Source organism: Mauremys reevesii, linkage group 22, assembly GCF_016161935.1.
Source record: "Mauremys reevesii isolate NIE-2019 linkage group 22, ASM1616193v1, whole genome shotgun sequence".
Classification (NCBI taxonomy): domain Eukaryota; kingdom Metazoa; phylum Chordata; order Testudines; family Geoemydidae; genus Mauremys; species Mauremys reevesii.
Genome location: NC_052644.1, coordinates 24,649,439 through 24,670,650, shown reverse-complemented (window position 1 = coordinate 24,670,650; position 21,212 = coordinate 24,649,439). Strand labels below are relative to the sequence as shown.

Genomic DNA, 21,212 nt, shown 5'->3' with positions numbered 1-21,212 from the left:
TCGCCATGCGCTTCTCAGAGGAGGAGAAAGGACGTTTATCGGGGGAGGGAGCGCCCCAGATTTTGAGGGAGGCTGGGGGAGAGGGGGGCTGAGTGGCCCATGCAGGCCCATCTAGCCCGGTATCCTGCCTGCCCCCATCTCAGAGGGCAGGAATAGAGACCACCCCCGTCTGAGTGCAACCCCGGCTAACCTAGCCCCCCGGGAGACCGAAATTCCTGATCTGGTTTCTCTAACCCACTCATGCCCCAGTAGCCCATTGATAAGCTTGGCTCATGTGAAGTGAGTCACTCCAGATTCACACCAGGTCAGAATCCGATTCACAGGTGTGTTCGGCAGTAGAATCTGGCCTCTTTGGGGGTCCCCAAGGGGCCAGGGCAGCATGGAGGTCTCTGACCTCCCCCCACTCCCAAACGGGCAGGCACAGAAACACGGAGAAAAGGACACGGACACAAACACCGACTGCGAATGGGGCCAGATCCCCAGCTGGCGTCACCCGTTCCATTTCAGCGGGGGAAGCCACCCCCGAGGCACAGAAGAGGGAGCCAGTAAAGGGGTGTGGGGCAGGGCGGGGGTCTTGAATCAACCGGCTAAAGGCAAAAGAGAGAAAGTGACCGTATGGCTTTAGGAAATGGAAATCCGGCTCGCCTGAGGTCGGGCAGAGAGCAGAGAGAGAACTGAAAAAAATAGAGAGCAGACCAGCAGTGAGCATGGGGGGGCCGGGGCGGGGGGAGGAGGGGGGACGTTAAATCTGTCTGGTTTTCTTGTTCAAAAGCACACAAGCAGTAAGAGCAAAACGGTCACTCACTCCCGATGGTGGCAGAAGTGGGATTGCCAGCGGAGAGAATTACGTGAGTAGGGGTAGAAAGATTGGTTACTTCGTGCAGCTGGCTGAGGACCGAGGAGCGGCGCCGCACGGCCCCCTGAAAGGAGCCGCTTCTCTTGAAGGTGCTAACTACTTCCATCTACGAGAGAGAAAAGGAGATACACAGAGACGTCGTCCACGCTTGGCACTGAGCATCAGGGGGGACAGCTGCAGAGATCTGGGGGGGCTTTAAAAAAAAGCCCACGTCGCCTGCTGGGGTCGAGGGGATCTCGGCTTGGGGTTAAAACGACAAACCCGGCTCCAATCGGAGAAACGCGTGGGAACGGGGCGCCCACCAGCGGCTCGGGAAGGGGCCCCGTTTCCCAGCCACGCTTATGATTTGGGGGGGGGGGTTCCCCCTCCCCCAAGCCTATGGCTGGAGCCAAGGAGGCTGGGGAACTGGGGGGGGAGGGGGCCGGGTGGAAATCGGCCTCGCTGCATTGCCGGCGGCTGGCTTGTGCGGAGCTTCCTGCTGGCTAAGGGACCGTGGGACCATCTGTTGGTAGAGAAACGTCCCTGCGTGATTTACACTGCGAATCCCCTTGGCGTTACTCAGCGGCCCCCTCGGGCCAGCCTGGTTCGACCGGCGGCTGCTGGCCCACGGGGAGGCTGGGAGCCACTGCCCCCAGGCTCAGGGCCGGGCGCCTGCCCGTGGGGAGGGTCAGAAAGTGTTGCCGGCTGGCAGGGGAGAGCTGCACAGGGTGGGACCCTGATTTCTGGGAACCAGGACTCCTGGGTTCTCTCCCGGCTCAGGGAGGGCAGTGGGACCTAGCAGTCAGAGCAGGGGGCTGGGTGGGTGCAGGGATGCACAGACGAGCGTCTCTCTGTCCTAGCACCACAAGCCGGGCTCTGCCCCTCACGTTAAGAAAAGAAGGAAACAGGTTACGAGTCGCCACATCCCAAGAGATGCCGGCTGCAATCAGAAGGCAGGTTAGTAACCCAGGTCCTCTGAGGAGAGGACCCCGTACGCGGCCTCCTGCCTCGCTGCTTCAGGGCCCCCTCGCCCAGCCCCTGACCCCGGTCACACCCTACACCGGCCGAGCTCACTCAGCTCTCCAGACCCCCAGAGCTGGGCCCACAACGGGAGCCGGGGGTTTCCCTCGCCACCGAAAAATTCCATGCAAGTTCCACCCCCCGTTTTCCACAACATTTTCTGAGGAAAATTTCAACTTCTCCTATTGTTGTAAAAAAGGGGGATTGGCAGAAAAATAAAAACGTTCAGCCCCTATTTCAAAAAATGCTCAGTTTGGTGACTGAAAACGGGATCATTTTGGCCATAAACGGCCAAAAGTGGAGTGTTTTGGGGCTGAAACCCCAGTATTTTGGTCTGAAAATGACCCCAAACTGTAAGTTTTGGCCAAAAACTGTATTTTGGATGGAAAAAAAATATTTTCATCAACCATTTTTGGTTGAAAACTTCTGAAAACTGGATATTTTTGACCAAAAATGGCCCAAACCAATGTGTGTTTGACCAAAAACTGCATTTTTGGTCTGAAATCCAATTATTGTCATTCCAAAATGTGCCCGAACCAGAATGTGTCTGACCAAAGCCACGTATCTGTGGCCCCCAAATGGCTGAAAACTGCCTCCTTTCACTCCAGCAGCGAGTATTTTGGGCCCAAAATCAAAACATTTTTCAGGCCAAACCGATTCTTTTCCCCAGCAACCAAACAATTTGAATTTTCCCCATTGAAAACCTTAGGGGTCCGTCTCCGAAACAAAATCCTTGTTTTGTAGAAAACGCTGGAGGAATCGTCGACCATTCGCCGACATTCCTCAGCTTTCTCCGATCGCATCTGCTGACCTCCTGCCTGGGGAATTCCTTCCAGCTCCCAAACAAGGATGCCCGGGGATGGCCCCAGGGTGAATTGGGCTGTCACCCCCTTAAGAACTGGCACCTTATAGCCAGCCACAGTCAGTCCGGCTCCCTCTCCCGCGTCCAAAATAACCTTAACTCTGCCCACTCCCCACACCCTGGGGTCAGAGGTGCATGATGGAGTGCAGTGGGCTCAGGAGGGGGCCATGCGGAGGGAAGAGTTAAGGTTTGGGGCAGGGGAAATCACATCTCCCGTCTGGGGCTCATTCGGCTACAGGGCCAGGGCTGAAATCCATCCCCCTAAGGCAGGGGTCCCCAACGCGGTGCCCGTGGGTGCCCGCGTCCTGGCCAGCGGACGAGCATCCGCTGAAATGCCGCGGACAAGCTGCGTCATCCACAGGCATCGATGCCGAAATGCCGCCAATTTTCGGCGCTGACACCTCTGGATGATGCTGCTTGTCAGCGGCGACGCCTATTGCCGTTACCGCTTGTCGGCGGAATTTCGGCGGATGCTCGTCTGCCGCCACGGTCCTGCCCGGCTTGTCGTCTGGCGCCCACCAGAGGAAAAAGGGTGGGGAGCACTGCCCTAGGGTATAAGGCCTGTGCAGAGCCCGACTAGGGGGCACTACAGGACTACACAACCCCCCCGGGGTCCTGGCTCCTCACCAGCCATGCCTGAGTTTGCAGAGAGCCTGATCCAATCACTCTGAGAGTGGGGGAGCTGCCCCATTCACCTCACTAGGGTGCAAACACCGATGCCCAGTGCCCGCAAGTTAGAGGGGGCAGGTTATGAACTGGGCGACAAGAACCACCCCATTCTGGTGTCCTGAGAAGCCTCCCCACCCACCAATGGCTAATACCACGGGTGCCCATCTAGCCCGGTTCCCTGCCTGCTGCCCCAGATCAGACTCAGGACATCTGGGTCTCCTATTGGTTTGAGCGGGAATTGAAGGTGGAAACAACAGGGCCATGAGCCAAGTGGCCACTGGATCCCCTGCTCGGGGTTAGGAGATTCCTGGCCGTCTCTCCTCCCGTCACCTCTAGGCACAAAAGCAAAACGGGGAGCGGGGAAGGGGGAAGGTGGGAAGGGGAGGGGGGCGAGCTTGTTACACGTTGGTGGGGAAAGTGGGATCCCACATTCCAGGCATGAGCGTGAAGGGGCGTGGAGGGGAGATCAGAAAGGGAGGCGGATTAATGCGTTGGTGGGGGCGGTGGGATACCCCGGGCCCTACCTGGGTCTGGATGCGGTTGAGGCCGCGGAACCAGAGGATCTGGCCTCGGCGCAGCTCCCGCTCGGCGTGGTCTATCTCCTCCTCGTCCTCGGCCATCTCCTCGTCCGTGATCTCGTCCTTGCTGGGACCGTGTCCGGCCTCCTTCAGGCATTTCAGGTGGCTGGTGGGGACGGTGGCGATCACCTGCAGGGGCAGTCAGAGAAGGGGTTAAACCCACCCCCAGGAGCACACAAAACCCTGAGCTCCTTCCCCTCCCAATCACCACCCTGGAGCCAGGGAGAGACCCCAGGAGTCCTGGCTCCCAGCCCCCAAGCTCTGTCCAACTCTGGCTGACGTCTGACTCCACACACGGTGAGCACCCTACTGAAAGCCTCAGCTCCGCTGCTGGCGAGGCACTGAACGGACAATGGGTGCCGTGATGTCTGAACCCGGACGCCTGGGTTCCCTCCCCAGCTCTGGGAGGGGAGTGGGGCCTGGTGGGTTACAGCAGGGGGGGCTGGGAGCCAGGACTCCTGGGTTCTCCCCCCGGCTCTGGGAGGGCAGTGGGGCCTGGTGGTTACAGCAGGGGGGGCTGGGAGCCAGGACTCCTGGGTTTGCTCCCCGGCTGTGGGAGGGGAGTGGGGGCTGATGGTTACAGCAGGGGGGGGGGCTGGGAGCCAGGACTCCTGGGTTCTCTCCCCAGCTCTGGGAGGGGAGTGGGGCCTGGTGGTTACAGCAGGGGGGCTGGGAGCCAGGACTCCTGGGTTCTCCCCCCAGCTCTGGGAGGGCAGTGGGGCCTGGTGGTTACAGCAGGGGGGGCTGGGAGCCAGGACTCCTGGGTTCTCCCCCCAGCTCTGGGAGTGGAGTGGGGCCTGGTGGTTAGAGCAGGGGGGGCTGGGAGCCAGGACTCCTGGGTTCTCTCCCAGGCTCTGGGAGGGCAGTGGGGCCTGGTGGGTTAGAGCAGGGGGGGCTGGGAGCCAGGACTCCTGGGTTCTCTCCCAGGCTCTGGGAGGGCAGTGGGGGCTGATGGTTAGAGCAGGGGGGCTGGGAGCCAGGACTCCTGGGTTCTCCCCCCAGCTCTGGGAGGGCAGTGGGGGCTGATGGTTAGAGCAGGGGGGCTGGGAGCCAGGACTCCTGGGTTCGCTCCCCAGCTGGGGGAGGGGCGGGGGCGCTAGGCAGGTGGGTCGGGCTGCTCACCTGTCCCCACACGAGCTCGCCGACGCCCACGAAGAGGCACCAGAGCCATTGCTCGGCGTTGAGGGGCGAGCAGCTGAACGGCTTCCCCCCGAACTGCACGATGACGATCTGCAGGGACAGGAGATGGGGGCTGAGCTGGGGAACAGCCTGGGACAGCTGGGCCGAGCCTTGGACGGGGCCCGTGCAGCACCCGGCGCGGCCGCGCTCTGGCCTGGCGGGGGGCAGGGACATGCTCTGGCCGGGGCAGGCGCGCTCTGGCCGGGGCAGGGACACGCTCTGGCCGGGGCAGGGCCGCTCTGGCCGGGGGCAGGGACACGCTCTGACCCGGGGCACGGCGCTCTGGCCCGGGGGCAGGGCGCTCTGGCCGGGGCAGGGCCGCTCTGGCCGGGGGCAGGGCCGCTCTGGCCGGGGCAGGGCCGCGCTCTGGCCGGGGCAGGGCAGCGCTCTGGCCGGGGCAGGGACACGCTCTGGCCCGGGGCAGGGACACGCTCTGGCCGGGGCAGGGACACGCTCCGGCCCGGGGCAGGGACACGCTCTGGCCCGGGGGCAGGGACACGCTCTGGCCCATCGGGGCAGGGTCTGTGCAGCGCCCGGCATGGCCGCTCTGACCCGGGGCAGGGACACGCTCTGAGCCGGGGGCACGGCCGCGCTCTGGCCCGGGGGCACGGCGCTCTGGCCCGGGGCACGGCCGCTCTGGCCCGGGGCACGGCCGCGCTCTGGCCCGGGGGCACGGCCGCGCTCTGGCCGGGGGCACGGCGCGCTCTGGCCCGGGGGCACGGCCGCGCTCTGGCCCGGGGGCACGGCGCTCTGGCCGGGGGCACGGCCGCTCTGGCCCGGGGGCAGGGACACACTCTGGCCGGGGGCAGGGACACACTCTGGCCGGGGGCACGGCGGCGCTCTGGCCCGGGGCAGGGACACTCTGGCCGGGGGCAGGGACACGCTCTGGGCGGGGGCAGGGACACGCTCTGGGCGGGGGCAGGGACACGCTCTGGCCGGGGCAGGGACACGCTCCGGCCAGGGGCACGGCCGCGCTCTGGCCCGGGGCACGGCCGCTCTGGCCGGGGCACGGCCGCTCTGGCCGGGGGCGCGGCGCTCTGGCTGGGGCACGGCCGCGCTCTGGCCCGGGGGGGGGCACGGCCGCGCTCCGGCCCGGGACTCTGCCCGGCCCCCGGCACCTGGATGCCGAAGGTGCCCAGCACGATGGCGCAGAAGATGGGGTTCCCGAGGACGCCCTGGAAGACGTTGCGCTCGCCGTGGATCTTGCGGGCGTTGACCTCGTTGAAAAGCTGCATCAGGACGAAGGTGTTGAAGATGATGGTGTAATGCTCCGACGGGGGCGCGTGCAGGGGGGCGTTCCGCCCGCTGTCGATGTCGAAGATCCTCTCCCCTGGGGGAGGGCTGGAGGGGCCGTCAGGGGCAGCCTGCGACCCCCCCGCCCCCCCCACCCCCCCCGGGCCCGGCTGCCCCGGCCTCCCCCCTCCCCCTCGGGCCCCCCCAGCTCGCCACAGGCCCGTCTGCCCGGCCTCCCCCTCCCCTCGGGTCCCCAGCTCCCCACGGGCCCGTCTGCCCGCCCTCCCCCTCCCCTCTGGTCCCCAGCTCCCCACGGGCCCGTCTGCCCGGCCTCCCCCTCCCCTCCCCATGGGCCCCCGCCCCCACGGGCCCGTCTGCCCGGCCTCCCCCTCCCCTCCGCCATGGGCCCCCCAGCCCCCACGGGCCCGTCTGCCCCGGCCTCCCCCTCCCCTCCCCTCCCCATGGGCCCCCAGCCCGGCCCCGCCAGCCCCCCACGGGCCCGTCTGCCCTGGCCTCCCCTCCCCCTCCCCATGGGCCCCCGCCCCACGGGCCGTCTGCCCGGCCTCCCCTGGGCCCCCAGCCCGGCCTCCTCCTCCCCATGGGCCCCCAGCCCCCACGGGCCCGTCTGTCCCGGCCTCCCCCATGGGCCCCAGCCCGGCCCAGCCCAGCTCAGCCCCCCCGGCCCCCCGGCCCGGCCTCCCCCAAGCCCGGCCCCCCCCCGCAGACCCAGCCCAGCCCCAGCCCCCGGCCCGGTCCCCTCAGCCCGGCCCCCGCAGACCCAGCCCAGCCCCGGTCCCCCGGCCCGGCCTCCCCGCAGACCCAGCCCAGCCCCCGGCCCCGGCCCGGCGCTACCCGCGAAGAGCAGGCTGAAGATGATGCTCAGCTGGTAGACGCTGTGGCCCAGGATGTTTTTCATCATGGTGCGGGAGATGAGCGGCTTGTTGCGCCCGTAGGGCCTGCGCAGCAGCAGCGACTCGCTGGGCGGCTCCGTGGCCAGCGCCAGGGAGGCGAACGTGTCCATGATGAGATTGACCCACAGCATCTGCACCGCCTTGAGCGGGAGTCCTGGGGGTAGGGGCGAGGTCAGCGCGGGAGGCGGGGCCAGGGGCCAGGGGCGAGGCCAGGGCAGGAGGGGCAGAGGCCAGCGCCAGGGAGGTGAACGTGTCCATGATGAGATTGACCCACAGCATCTGCACCGCCTTGAGCAGGGAGTCCTGGGGTAGGGGCGGGGTCAGCGCAGGGGGCAGGGCCAGCCAGGGCGGGGCCAGGGCAGGGAGGGGCAGGGCCAGCGCCAGGGAGGCGAACGTGTCCATTATGAGATTGACCCACAGCATCTGCACCGCCTTGAGCGGGAGTCCTGGGGGTAGGGGCGGGGTCAGTGCAGGGGCGGGGCCAGGGCCAGGGGCGGGGCCAGGGCATGGAGGGCGGGGCCAGCGCCAGGAGGCGAACGTGTCCATGATGAGATTGACCCACAGCATCTGCACCGCCTTGAGCGGGAGTCCTGGGGTAGGGGCGGGGTCAGCGCGGGGAGGCGGGGCCAGGGGCCAGGGGCGGGGCCAGGGCAGGGAGGGGCAGGGCCAGCGCCAGGGAGGTGAACGTGTCCATGATGAGATTGACCCACAGCATCTGCACCGCCTTGAGCAGGAGTCCTGGGGTAGGGGCGGGGTCAGCGCAGGGGCAGGGCCAGGGGCCAGGGGCGGGGCCAGGGCAGGGAGGGCGGGGCCAGCGCCAGGAGGCGAACGTGTCCATGATGAGATTGACCCACAGCATCTGCACCGCCTTGAGCGGGGAGTCCTGGGGGTAGGGGCGGGGTCAGTGCAGGGGCGGGGCCAGGGCCAGGGCAGGGCCAGGGCATGGAGGGGCGGGGCCAGCGCCAGGAGGCGAATGTGTCCATGATGAGATTGACCCACAGCATCTGCACCGCCTTGAGCGGGAGTCCTGGGGTAGGGGCGGGTCAGCGCAGGGGCGGGGCCAGGGGCCAGGGGGCGGGGCCAGGGCAGGGAGGGGGCGGGGCCAGCGCCAGGGAGGCGGCCGTGTCCATGAGGAGATTGTCCCACAGCATCTGCACCGCCTTGAGCGGGAGTCCTGGGGGTAGGGGCGGGGTCAGCGCAGGGGCGGGGCCAGGGGCAGGGGCGGGGCCAGGGCAGGGAGGGGCAGGGCCAGCGCCAGGAGGCGAACGTGTCCATGATGAGATTGACCCACAGCATCTGCACCGCCTTGAGCAGGGAGTCCTGGGGGTAGGGGGCGGGGTCAGCGCAGGGGCGGGGCCAGGGGCCAGGGCGGGGCCAGGGCATGGAGGGGGCGGGGCCAGCGCCAGGGAGGCGAACGTGTCCATGATGAGATTGACCCACAGCATCTGCACCGCCTTGAGCGGGGAGTCCTGGGGGTAGGGGGCGGGGTCAGCGCAGGGGGGCGGGGCCAGGGGCCAGGGGGCGGGGCCAGGGCAGGGAGGGGGCGGGGCCAGCGCCAGGGAGGCGAACGTGTCCATGATGAGATTGACCCACAGCATCTGCACCGCCTTGAGCGGGGAGTCCTGGGGGTAGGGGGCGGGGTCAGCGCAGGGGGCGGGGCCAGGGCGGGGCCAGGGCAGGGAGGGGCGGGGCCAGCGCCAGGAGGCGAACGTGTCCATGATGAGATTGACCCACAGCATCTGCACCGCCTTGAGCGGGAGTCCTGGGGTAGGGGCGGGGTCAGCGCAGGGGCGGGGCCAGGGGCCAGGGGCGGGGCCAGGGCAGGGAGGGCCGGGGCCCGCGCCAGGGAGGCGAACGTGTCCATGATGAGATGGACCCACAGCATCTGCACCGCCTTGAGGGGGGAGTCCTGGGGTAGGGGCAGGGTCAGTGCAGGGGCGGGGCCAGGGGCAGGGGCGGGGCCAGGGCAGGGAGGGGGCGGGGCCAGCGCCAGGGAGGCGAATGTGTCCATGATGAGATTGACCCACAGCATCTGCACCGCCTTGAGCGGGAGTCCTGGGGGTAGGGGCGGGGTCAGCGCAGGGGCGGGGCCAGGGGCCAGGGGCGGGGCCAGGGCAGGGAGGGGGGGCCAGCGCCAGGAGGCGAACGTGTCCATGATGAGATTGACCCACAGCATCTGCACCGCCTTGAGCGGGAGTCCTGGGGTAGGGGCGGGGTCAGCGCGGGGAGGCGGGGCCAGGGGCCAGGGGCGGGGCCAGGGCAGGAGGGGCAGGGCCAGCGCCAGGAGGCGAACGTGTCCATGATGAGATTGACCCACAGCATCTGCACCGCCTTGAGCGGGGAGTCCTGGGGGTAGGGGGCGGGGTCAGCGCCGGGGGGCGGGGGCAGGGGCCAGGGGGCGGGGCCAGGGCAGGGAGGGGGCGGGGCCAGCGCCAGGAGGCGAACGTGTCCATGATGAGATTGACCCACAGCATCTGCACCGCCTTGAGCGGGAGTCCTGGGGTAGGGGCGGGTCAGCGCAGGGGCGGGGCCAGGGGCGGGGCCAGGGCAGGAGGGGCGGGGCCAGCGCCAGGAGGCGAACGTGTCCATGATGAGATTGACCCACAGCATCTGCACCGCCTTGAGCGGAGTCCTGGGGGTAGGGGCGGGTCAGCGCAGGGGGCGGGGCCAGGGGCCAGGGGCGGGGCCAGGGCAGGGAGGGGCGGGGCCAGCGCCAGGAGGCGAACGTGTCCATGATGAGATTGACCCACAGCATCTGCACCGCCTTGAGCGGGAGTCCTGGGGGTAGGGGCGGGGTCAGTGCAGGGGCGGGGCCAGGGGCAGGGGCGGGGCCAGGGCATGGAGGGGCAGGGCCAGCGCCAGGGAGGCGAATGTGTCCATGATGAGATTGACCCACAGCATCTGCACCGCCTTGAGCGGGAGTCCTGGGGTAGGGGCGGGTCAGCGCAGGGGCGGGGCCAGGGGCCAGGGGCGGGGCCAGGGCAGGGAGGGGGCGGGGCCAGCGCCAGGAGGCGAACGTGTCCATGATGAGATTGACCCACAGCATCTGCACCGCCTTGAGCGGGAGTCCTGGGGGTAGGGGCGGGTCAGCGCGGGAGGCGGGGCCAGGGGCCAGGGGCGGGGCCAGGGCAGGGAGGGGCAGGGCCAGCGCCAGGAGGCGAACGTGTCCATGATGAGATTGACCCACAGCATCTGCACCGCCTTGAGCGGGAGTCCTGGGGGTAGGGGCGGGGTCAGCGCAGGGGCGGGGCCAGGGGCCAGGGGCGGGGCCAGGGCAGGGAGGGGCGGGGCCAGCGCCAGGGAGGCGAACGTGTCCATGATGAGATTGACCCAGAGCATCTGCACCGCCTTGAGCGGGAGTCCTGGGGAGGCGGGGCAGGGTCAGCGCAGGGGCGGGGCCAGGGGCAGGGGCGGGGCCAGGGCATGGAGGGGGCAGGGCCAGCGCCAGGAGGCGAACGTGTCCATGATGAGATTGACCCACAGCATCTGCACCGCCTGAGCGGGAGTCCTGGGGTAGGGGCAGGGGTCAGTGCAGGGGCGGGGCCAGGGGCAGGGGCGGGGCCAGGGCATGGAGGGCGGGGCCAGCGCCAGGGAGGCGAATGTGTCCATGATGAGATTGACCCACAGCATCTGCACCGCCTTGAGCGGGAGTCCTGGGGTAGGGGCGGGGTCAGCGCAGGGGGCGGGGCCAGGGGCCAGGGGCGGGGCCAGGGCAGGGAGGGGCGGGGCCAGCGCCAGGGAGGCGAACGTGTCCATGATGAGATTGACCCACAGCATCTGCACCGCCTGAGCGGGAGTCCTGGGGTAGGGGCGGGGTCAGCGGGGAGGCGGGGCCAGGGGCCAGGGGCGGGGCCAGGGCAGGGAGGGGCGGGGCCAGCGCCAGGGAGGTGAACGTGTCCATGATGAGATTGACCCACAGCATCTGCACCGCCTTGAGCAGGGAGTCCTGGGGAGGCGGGGCGGGGTCAGCGCATGGGGCGGGGCCAGGGGCAGGGGCGGGGCCAGGGCATGGGGTCAGCACAGAGAGGGCGGACCCAGGGCATGTTGGGGCGGATCCAGGGCATGTTGGGGCGGGGCCAGGGCATGGCGGGGCGGGGCCAGGGCATGGAGGGGTTCAGCACAGAGAGGGGTGGGCCCAGGGCATGTTGGGGCAGGCCCAGGGCATGTTGGGGGCGGGGTCAGCGCAGGGAGGGGCGGGGCCAGGGGACACGGGCGGGCCCAGGGTATGGGGGGTGTTCAGCACAGAGAGGGGCAGGCCCAGGGCATGGAGGGGGCGGGGCCAGGGCATGGAGGGGCGGGGCCAGAGTACAGGGGGGTCCGCACAGAGGGGCGGACCCAGGGCATGTTGGGGGCGGGGCCAGGGCATGGCGGGGGCGGGGCCAGGGCATGGAGGGAGTTCAGCACAGAGAGGGGCGGGCCCAGGGCATGTTGGGGGCGGGCCCAGGGCATGGAGGGGCGGGGTCAGCGCAGGGAGGGGCGGGGCCAGGGGACACGGGCGGGCCCAGGACATGGAGGGGGCGGGGCCAGGGCACGGAGGGGGCGGGGCCAGAGTACAGGGGGGTCCGCACAGAGGCGGACCCAGGGCATGTTGGGGGCGGGGCCAGGGCATGTTGGGGGCAGGGCCAGGGTATGGGGTTTCAGCACAGAGAGGCGGGGCCAGGGCATGTTGGGGGCGGGGCCAGGGTACGGGGGGGGTTTCAGCACAGAGAGGGGCAGGCCCAGGGCATGGAGGGGCGGGCCAGGTACGGGGTTTCAGCACAGAGAGGGGCGGGCCAGGGCATGGAGGGGGCGGGGCCAGGGCATGGAGGGGGCGGGGTCAGCGCAGGGAGGGGCGGGGCCAGGGGACACGGGCGGGCCCAGGACATGGAGGGGGCGGGCCCAGGGCACGGAGGGGGCGGGGCCAGAGTACAGGGGGGTCCGCACAGAGGGGCAGGGCCAGGGCATGTTGGGGGCGGGGCCAGGGTACGGGGGGGTTTCAGCACAGAGAGGGGCAGGCCCAGGGCATGGAGGGGGCGGGGCCAGGGTACGCGGGGGGGTTTCAGCACAGAGAGGGGCGGGGCCAGGGCATGGAGGGGGCGGGGCCAGGGCATGGAGGGGGCGGGGCATCCCTCTGTCCACGCCCCCCGCCCCACCTGGGTGATGCAGGCGCCGGTGAAGGCCACCACCACGGCCACCACGTTGACGGTGAGCTGGAACTGCAGGAACTTGGAGATGCTGTCGTACACGTTCCGGCCCCACATCACCGCCTTGACGATGCTGGAGAAGTTGTCGTCGGTCAGGATAATGTCCGAGGCCTCCTTGGCGACGTCGGTGCCTGCGATGCCCTGGGGGGGGGGGACGGCGGGGTCACGGGGGGGCAGCGGCCCAGGGCCCCCCCAGCGAGGGCAGGGCTGGGAGCCCGGACGGACAGACGGACGGGGAGTGTTGGGGTGGGGACGGACGGGCACGGGCACCAATGCATTGTGGGAAACCCCCTTTCTGGGGCGGGTGGGGGCAGTGTGGGGGAGGCGCAGCTGCAGCGCTTGGGCTTCGGACGCCGGAGGGGCGCTGGCGCTTGCGGGGTGGGGGGGCGCCCGGGGGCATCTCACCATAGCAAAGCCGACGTCGGCCTTCTTGAGCGCCGGCCCGTCGTTGGTGCCATCCCCGGTCACGGCCACGACCTGCCGCTGCTCCCCGATGGTGCTGTCGATGATGCCTGCGGGTGTGGGGGGCTCAGCTGGGGGAGGGGGGCCCATAGCCCTCCCCCCCCGTGCCCCCGGCTCCCCCGCCAGCTCCCCACCCCGCATGGGCCCCCCTCCCCCATCTCGGCCCCCTCCCCCCAGACCCCCAAAGCCCGCTCCTCCCACGGTGCCATAGCCTCACCCCCCCACGCCTGCCTGGGGGGCCGGGGGGAGGGGGGTCTGTACCTTTCACCAGGGTGTGTTTGTCAGTGGGGGACGATCGGGCCAGGACCCTCAGCTTGGGCCAGATCTTATCCAGTCGCTCCTGCTCGATCTGGGGGGCAGGGGAAACAGCTGAGACAGCGGCTCATGGAGGGGGACTCTCCCCACAGGGCCACCCCCAACCCCAAAGTATGAACCCTCCCCCACTGGAGCTAGGGCAGCAGTGGGAGCAGGGCCGTTATCCCCGCGGGGCCAGGGGCGGGAGCGGGGCCGTTATCCCCTGTGGGGCCGGCAGCGGTAGTAGGGCCGTTATCCCCCGCAGGGCCGGGGGCGGGAGCGGGCTGGAGGCGGGAGCAGGGCCGTTATCCCCCGCAGGGCCGTTATCCCCTGCGCAGCTGGTGGCGGTAGTAGGGCCGTTATCCCCCGCGGGGCCGGGGTCGGGAGCAGGCTGGAGGCGGGAGCAGGGCCGTTATCCCCCGTGGGGCCGGCAGCGGTAGTAGGGCCGTTATCCCCCGCGGGGCCAGGGGCGGGAGCGGGCTGGAGGCGGGAGCAGGGCCGTTATCCCCCGTGGGGCCAGCAGCGGTAGTAGGGCCGTTATCCCCCGCGGGGCCGGGGGCGGGAGCGGGCTGGAGGCGGGAGCAGGGCTGGTATCCCCCGCAGGGCCGTTCTCCCCTGCGCAGCCGGCGGCGGTAGTAGGGCCGTTCTCCCCGTACCTCTCCCTTCTCGTTGCGGATGCGCCGGTTGAACTCCTTTCCCTCCAGGCAGAGAAAGTCCTCCCCGGGCTGGAGGATCCCACACTTGGCGGCGATGGCCCGGGCCGTGTTGATGTTGTCGCCCGTCACCATCCGGACGGTGATCCCGGCCTTCTGGCACTTGCGGATGGCCTCGGGGACCTGGTGCGGGGGAGGACAGCAGGACTGGATGGAACCCAGGAGTCCTGACACCTCTCTAAACCCCTTCCCATCCCAGAGCCGGGGAGAGAACCCAGGCGTCCTGGCTCCCAGCCCCCCCTGCTCTAACCACCAGCCCCCCCTCCCCTCCCAGAGCCGGCGAGAGAACCCAGGCGTCCTGGCTCCCAGCCCCCCCCTGCTCTAACCACCAGCCCCCCCTCCCCTCCCAGAGCCGGCGGTACCTCGGGCCGGACGGGGTCCTCGATGCCGACCACGGCGATGCAGGTGAGCTCCCCCACGATGTCGTTCTCGATGTCCCAGTCGGGCTCCGGGCCGGCGGCGAAGTCCCGGAAGGCCAGGCAGATGGTGCGCAGCCCCTCGCAGGCCATGGGCTCGATCACCTTCTTCACCATCTCGTCCCGGTCCCGCGGGCGGAAGCTGCGCAGCTCCCCGCTGCGGCTCAGGATGCTGGAGCACCTGGAAGGGGAGACGCCTGGCTGGGAGTACGGGGGCTGGGAGCACGGGGCCCCTCGGAGGCGGGGGGGCTGGGAGCACGGGGCCCCTCGGGGTGGGGGCTGGGAGTACGGGCCTCGGGGCGGGGGCTGGGAGCACGGGGCCCCTCGGAGGCGGGGGCTGGGAGCACGGGCCTCGGGGCGGGGCTGGGAGCACGGGCCTCGGGGCGGGGGCTGGGAGCACGGGGCCCTGGGGGCGGGGGCTGGGAGCACGGGGCCTCGGGCGGGGGCTAGGAGCATGGGGCCTCGGGGCGGGGCTGGGAGCACGGGCCTCGGGGCGGGGGCTGGGAGCACGGGCCTCGGGAGCGGGGGCTGGGTGTATGGGGCCCCTTGGGACGGGGCTGGGAGTGCAGGGCCTCGGGGCGGGGGCTGGGAGCACGGGGCTGGGAGGCAGGGCCTCGGGGCGGGGGCTGGGTATACAGGGCCTCGGGGTGGGGACTGGGAATACGGGGCTGGGAGTACGGGGCCCCTCAGGGGCGGGGGGTGGGAGCACGGGGCCTCGGGGCGGGGAGCTGGGAGCACGGGGCCTCGGGGTGGGGGCTGGGAGCACGGGGCCTCGGGGTGGGGGCTGGGAGACGGGGCCTCGGGGCAGGGGCTGGGAATACGGGGCTGGGAGTACGGGGCCTCGGGGCGGGGGTGGAGCACGGGGCCCCTCGGGGTGGGGGCTGGGAGCACGGGCCCCTCAGGGCGGGGGCTGGGAGCACGGGGCCCCTTGGGGGCGGGGGGGCTGGGAGTACGGGGGCTGGGAGCACGGGGCCCCTCGCCAACAGCAAGGTGCAGCCACCTCTGGGGCGGGGCGGGGCGCGGGGGCCAGTGGCCGCGGCCGGGACTCACTTTTTGAGCAGGATCTCGGAGGCCCCCTTGCTGAAGACGCGGAAGCCGCCCTGGGGCAGGCGGGTGACGGTGCTCATGGACTTGCGGACCGAGTTGAAGGTATAAACCTTGAGGAGCTTCTCCTCCGGCAGCCGGTCGCGCACGGGCTGGTAGTCGCGGTGCAGCTCCAGCACGAAGCCCAGCAGGGCGCACTCCGTCTTGTTCCCCACCTGCCGCGGCAGCCCCCCGTCCTCCGCAGGCTGCGGGGCCACGGGCGTGAGGACGGCGGGTCCCCGGCCCTGCCGCGTGGCCCTCCCGGCCCCCCGGCGCCTCCGCGTCCCCCTCCCGGCCCCCCAGCTCCCCCGCGGCCCCCTCCCGGCCCCCCAGCTCCGCCCTCCCGGCCCCCCAGCGCCTCCGCGTCCCCCTCCCGGCCCCCCAGCGCCTCCGCGTCCCCTCCCGGCCCCGGCTCCCCGCCCCGCCCCGGCCCCCAGCTCCGCCTCCCGGCCCCCAGCGCCTCGCGTCCCCTCCCGGCCCCCAGCTCCGCCTCCCGGCCCCCAGCGCCCGCGCGCCCCTCCCGGCCCCAGCTCCGCCCTCCCGGACCCCGGCTCGCGCCCCGCTCCCGGCCCCCAGCTCCGCCTCCCGGCCCCCAGCGCCTCCGCCCCCTCCCGGCCCCAGCTCCGCCCTCCCGGCCCCCAGCTCCCGCGTCCCCTCCCGGCCCCCAGCTCCGCCCTCCCGGCCCCCCAGCGCCTCCGCGTCCCCCTCCCGGCCCCCCAGCTCCGCCCTCCCGGCCCCCAGCGCCTCCGTCCCCTCCCGGCCCCAGCTCCCGCGTCCCCTCCCGGCCCCCAGCTCCGCCCTGCCCGGCGCCCCAGCTCCCGGCGTCCTCCCGGCCCCCAGCGCCTCCGCGTCCCCTCCCGGCCCCAGCTCCGCCTCCCGGCCCCCCAGCGCCTCCGCGTCCCCCTCCCGGCCCCTCAGCTCCGCCCTGCCCGGCGCCCCAGCTCCCGGCGTCCTCCTCCCGGCCCCCAGCTCCGCCGCATCCCCTCCCGGCCCCCAGCTCCGCCTCCCGGCCCCCAGCTCCCCGCGTCCCCTCCCTGGCCCCCAGCTCCCCGCGTCCCCCTCCTGGCCCCAGCGCCTCCGCTTCCCCTCCCTGGCCCCCAGCTCCCCCGCGTCCCCTCCCGGCCCCAGCTCCGCCTCCCGGCCCCCAGCGCCTCGCGTCCCCTCCCGGCCCCAGCGCCTCCGCCCCTCCCGGCCCCCAGCTCCGCCCTGCCCGGCGCCCCAGCTCCCGGCGTCCCCTCCCGGCCCCAGCGCCCGCGTCCCCTCCCGGCCCCCAGCTCCGCCTCCCGGCGCCCCAGCTCCCGCGTCCCCTCCCGGCCCCCAGCTCCGCCCTCCCGGCCCCCAGCTCCCGCGTCCCCTCCCGGCCCCAGCTCCGCCTCCCGGCCCCCAGCGCCTCGCGTCCCCTCCCGGCCCCCAGCTCCGCCTCCCGGCCCCCAGCGCCTCGCGTCTCCCTCCCAGCCCCCAGCTCCCCGCATCCCCTCCCGGCCCCCGGCTCCCGCCCCCTCCCGGCCCCCAGCTCCGCCTCCCGGCCCCCAGCTCCCGCCCCCTCCCGGCCCCCAGCTCCGCCCCTGCCCGGCGCCCCAGCTCCTCCGCGTCCCCTCCCGGCCCCCAGCTCCCCGCGTCCCCTCCCGGCCCCAGCCCGCCCTCCCGGCCCCCAGCGCCCGCCCCCTCCCGGCCCCCAGCTCCCCGCGTCCCCTCCCAGCCCCCAGCTCCGCCCTCCCGGCCCCCAGCTCCCGCGTCCCCTCCCGGCCCCCAGCTCCCCGCGTCCCCTCCCGGCCCCCCCCAGCGCTCGTCCTCTCCGGCCCCCAGCTCCGCCCTCCCGGCCCCCAGCGCCTCGCGCCTCCTCCCAGCCCCAGCTCCCCGCATCCCCTCCCGGCCCCGGCTCCCGCCCCTCCCGGCCCCAGCTCCGCCCTCCCGGCCCCCAGCTCCCCGCGTCCCCTCCCGGCCCCCAGCTCCGCCTCCCGGCCCCCAGCGCCTCCGCGTCCCCTCCCGGCCCCCAGCTCCCGCGTCCCCTCCCGGCCCCAGCTCCGCCTCTGCCCGGCGCCCCAGCTCCCAGCGTCCCCTCCCGCCCCAGCTCCGCCGCATCCCCTCCCGGCCCCCAGCTCCGCCTCCCGGCCCCCAGCCTCGCGCCCTCCCGGCCCCCAGCTCCGCCTCCCTGGCCCCCAGCGCCTCCGCGTTCCCCTCCTGGCCCCAGCGCCTCGCCCTCCCTGGCCCCCAGCTCCTCCGCATCCTCCCGGCCCCCAACTCCCGCGTCCCTCCTCCCGGCCCCCAGCTCCTCCGCGTCCCCTCCCGGCCCCCAGCTCCGCCTCTCCCGGCCCCCAACTCCCGCCCCCTCCCGGCCCCCAGTGCCTCCGCCCCCTCCCAGCCCCCAGCTCCGCCCTCCCAGCCCCCAGCTCCCGCCCCCTCCCGGCCCCCAGCCCCCATGTTCCCCCTCCAGCTGGGGTCCCCCCTCCAGCCTCCCAGCTCTGCTGGATCCCCCTTCGGGGAGGGCTGGGGGCGGTTCGGAGGGCCCCAGGGGATGGGGAGGGAGGTTCGGGGGGCCCCAGGGGATGGGGTGGGAGGTCGGGGCCCCAGGGATGGGGTGGGAGGTTCGGGGGCCCAGGGGATGGGGAGGGAGGTTCGGGGCCCCAGGGGATGGGGTGGGAGGTCTGGGCCCAGGGGATGGGGAGGAGGTTCGGGGGCCCCAGGGGATGGGGAGAGAGGTTCGGGGGGCCCCAGGGGATGGGGAGGGAGGTTCGGGGGGCCCCAGGGGATGGGGAGGAGGTTCGGGGCCCCAGGGGATGGGGAGGGAGGTTCGGAGGGCCCCAGGGGATGGGGTGGGAGGTTCGGGGGGCCCCAGGGGATGGGGAGGAGGTTCTGGGGCCCCAGGGGTTGGGGAGAGAGGTTCGGGGGGCCCCAGGGGATGGGGAGGGCGGTTCGGGGGGCCCCAGGGGAGGGGGAGGGAGGTTCGGGGGCCCCAGGGGATGGGGAGGAGGTTCGGGGGCCCCAGGGGATGGGGTGGGAGGTGCGGGGGGCCCCCGGGGAGGGGGAGGGAGGTTGGGGGGGCCCCAGGGGATGGGGTGGGAGGTTCGGGGGGCCCCAGGGGATGAGGAGGGAGGTTCGGGGCCCCAGGGGATGGGGAGGGGAGGTTCGGGGCCCCAGGGATGGGGAGGGAGGTTCGGGGGGCCCCAGGGGATGGGGAGGAGGTTCGGGGGCCCCAGGGGATGGGGAGGAGGTCTGGGGGCCCAGGGGATGGGGTGGGAGGTCTGGGGCCCCAGGGGATGGGGTGGGAGGTCTGGGGCCCCAGGGGATGGGGTGGGAGGTTCGGGGCCCCAGGGGATGGGGAGGAGGTTCGAGGGCCCCAGGGGATGGGGAGGGAGGTTCGGGGGGCCCAGGGGATGGGGTGGGAGGTTCGGGGGCCCCAGGGGATGGGGTGGGAGGTTCGGGGGCCCCAGGGGATGGGGTGGGAGGTCTGGGGGCCCCAGGGGATGGGGAGGGAGGTTCGGGGCCCCAGGGATGGGGAGGAGGTTCGGGGCCCCAGGGGATGGGGAGGGAGGTCTGGGGCCCCAGGGGATGGGGAGGGAGGTCTGGGGCCCCAGGGGATGGGGTGGGAGGTTCGGGGGCCCCAGGGATGGGGAGGAGGTTCGGAGGGCCCCAGGGGATGGGGTGGAGGTTCGGGGGCCCCAGGGGATGGGGAGGGAGGGTCGGGGGGCCCCAGGGGGTGGGGAGGAGGTTCGGGGGCCCCAGGGGATGGGGAGGAGGTTCGGGGCCCCAGGGGATGGGGAGGGAGGTTCTGGGGCCCCAGGGGATGGGGAGGGAGGTTCGGGGGCCCCAGGGGATGGGGAGGAGGTCTGGGCCCCAGGGGATGGGGTGGGAGGTTCGGGGGCCCCACTCACTAGGATCTTGGTGGTGTAGGCACTGTTGATGGCGATGGCGTGCACCAGCAGGTCGAGGATGCCGGGCGTCAGGCTGCCGGGCTCGGGCGTCTGGCGGTAGTGGGTGTCGCCCAGGTAGGCCTGCACGACCGTCATGCGGTTGGTGGTGAGGGTGCCCGTCTTGTCGGAGCAGATGGCCGTGGCGTTGCCCATGGTTTCGCAGGCGTCCAGGTGCCGCACCAGGTTATTGTCCTTCATCATTTTCTGAAGGGCAGAGAGGCCCCCCCCAGCCCCGCGTCAGCCTCAGATCGGACCCCGACGCCGGGAGCCAGCCGGGGACACCGGGGGCTCTCACTACGGGGAGGGAGCCGGTTCCAGCTGTGCCCACTAGGGGGCACTCTCCCGGCACACAGTCCCCGTGTACCACGTTCCCGGTGCCCACGGGGGCGCTCCGACACAGAGCCGGAGCGACCCCCATCGGGCAAACCTCGGGATCCCTCCCTCCTGGAGCTCTCTGGGCCCCCTCCCCACGCCCCCTTCCTCCCGCCTGCTCCTGGGCCCACCCCACAACCGCCCGGCTCCATCTGCACCAAGGCTGGACGGGCACAACCCAGCGGGGCCGCGCCAGGGCACGGGTGGCACCATCCCAAATGACGTCCATCGGTGGCTGGACGCAAGCCAACGTGGGATGGATACAAATCACTATGGCCGCACCAATGAGAACGGCCCAAATGGCGCCCATGGGTGGAGGAGGTGGAGAGGCACCTGGCGGCGCCCGTCCATGGATGGATCCAAGCCATGGGGCAGCACCAGCCCGTCGGCGGGCGCCAGCGCCAGCCGCACAGACCCCCGCCCACGGGGCCGCCCCCCGCCCCTCACCTTGACGGAGTAGGCCAAGGAGATGGTGACGGCCAAGGGCAGCCCCTCGGGCACGGCCACCACCAGCACGGTGACGCCGATGATGAAGAACTTGACGAAGTACTGGACATAGACGGGGGTGCACTCGGCCAGCCAGACCCGCCCGTCCAGCACGAAGGTCTGGATCACGAAGTACAGCACCAGGATGATCACGGTGATGGCCGACATCACCAGACCTGCCCGGGGGCGGGGGAGGGGTTAGTGGGGGGGAGAGGGTCCAGCCCCAGATCACAGCTGGCCCCCCCAGAGGGGCCGGGCCCCTGCCCCCTTCCCCACCCCGCAAACCAGCCAGTCCCTGCCGTGGGGCCGGATGGGAGCCAGCGCCCCCCAGAGGGGACAGGCCCCTGCCCCCTTCCCCGCCCCCCAAACCAGCCAGTCCTGCCCTGGGGCCGGATGGGAGCCAGCGCCCCCCAGAGGGGACAGGCCCCTGCCCCCTTCCCCGCCCCCCGAACCAGCCAGCCCTGCCCTGGGGCCGGGTGGGAGCTAGCGGCCCCCAGAGGAGACGGGCCCCTGCCCCCTTCCCCGCCCCCCTGAGCCAGCCAGTCCCTGCCCTGGGGCTGGATGGGAGCCAGCGCCCCCCAGAGGGGACGGGCCCCTGCCCCCTTCCCCGCCCCCCGAACCAGGCAGCCCTGCCCTGGGGCCCGATGGGAGCCCGCGCCCCCAGAGGACAGGCCCGCCCCTTCCCGCCCCAAACCAGGCAGCCAGTCCCTGCCCTGGGGCCGGATGGGAGCCAGCGCCCCCCACAGGGGACAGGCCCCACCCCCCCGAGCCGGCCAGCCCCGCCCTGGGCCGGGGGGGTCGGTGCCCCCCAGAGGGGACAGGCCCCACCCCCCTGGGCCGGGGGGGTCGGTGCCCCCCAGAGGGGACAGGCCCCGCCCCGAGCCGGCCAGCCCCGCCCTGGGCCGGGGGGGTCGGTGCCCCCGAGGACAGGCCCCAGGCCCCATTCCCGCCCCGAGCCGGCCAGCCCCGCCTGGGCCGGGGTCGGTGCCCCAGAGGACAGGCCCC

The 21,212-nt window shown here is 72.3% G+C and overlaps 1 protein-coding gene across 1 annotated transcript in view; it reads right to left on the bottom strand.

Moving 5' to 3' along the window:
• Nucleotides 1-21,212, bottom strand: part of ATP2B3 (ATPase plasma membrane Ca2+ transporting 3) — a 42,165-nt gene that overhangs the window by 8,283 nt on the left and 12,670 nt on the right. The window contains exons 9-22 of the mRNA XM_039510594.1: nucleotides 20,169-20,383; nucleotides 19,311-19,553; nucleotides 15,406-15,644; nucleotides 14,302-14,536; nucleotides 13,883-14,062; nucleotides 13,194-13,281; nucleotides 12,876-12,982; nucleotides 12,420-12,611; nucleotides 9,619-9,633; nucleotides 7,229-7,427; nucleotides 6,262-6,473; nucleotides 5,087-5,194; nucleotides 3,911-4,093; nucleotides 849-962 (exon numbers count right to left, since the gene is read on the bottom strand). Of these exons, the coding sequence (XP_039366528.1) occupies nucleotides 849-962; nucleotides 3,911-4,093; nucleotides 5,087-5,194; nucleotides 6,262-6,473; nucleotides 7,229-7,427; nucleotides 9,619-9,633; nucleotides 12,420-12,611; nucleotides 12,876-12,982; nucleotides 13,194-13,281; nucleotides 13,883-14,062; nucleotides 14,302-14,536; nucleotides 15,406-15,644; nucleotides 19,311-19,553; nucleotides 20,169-20,383 (2,330 nt within the window). The remainder of the gene's footprint in view (nucleotides 1-848; nucleotides 963-3,910; nucleotides 4,094-5,086; nucleotides 5,195-6,261; nucleotides 6,474-7,228; nucleotides 7,428-9,618; nucleotides 9,634-12,419; nucleotides 12,612-12,875; nucleotides 12,983-13,193; nucleotides 13,282-13,882; nucleotides 14,063-14,301; nucleotides 14,537-15,405; nucleotides 15,645-19,310; nucleotides 19,554-20,168; nucleotides 20,384-21,212) is intronic.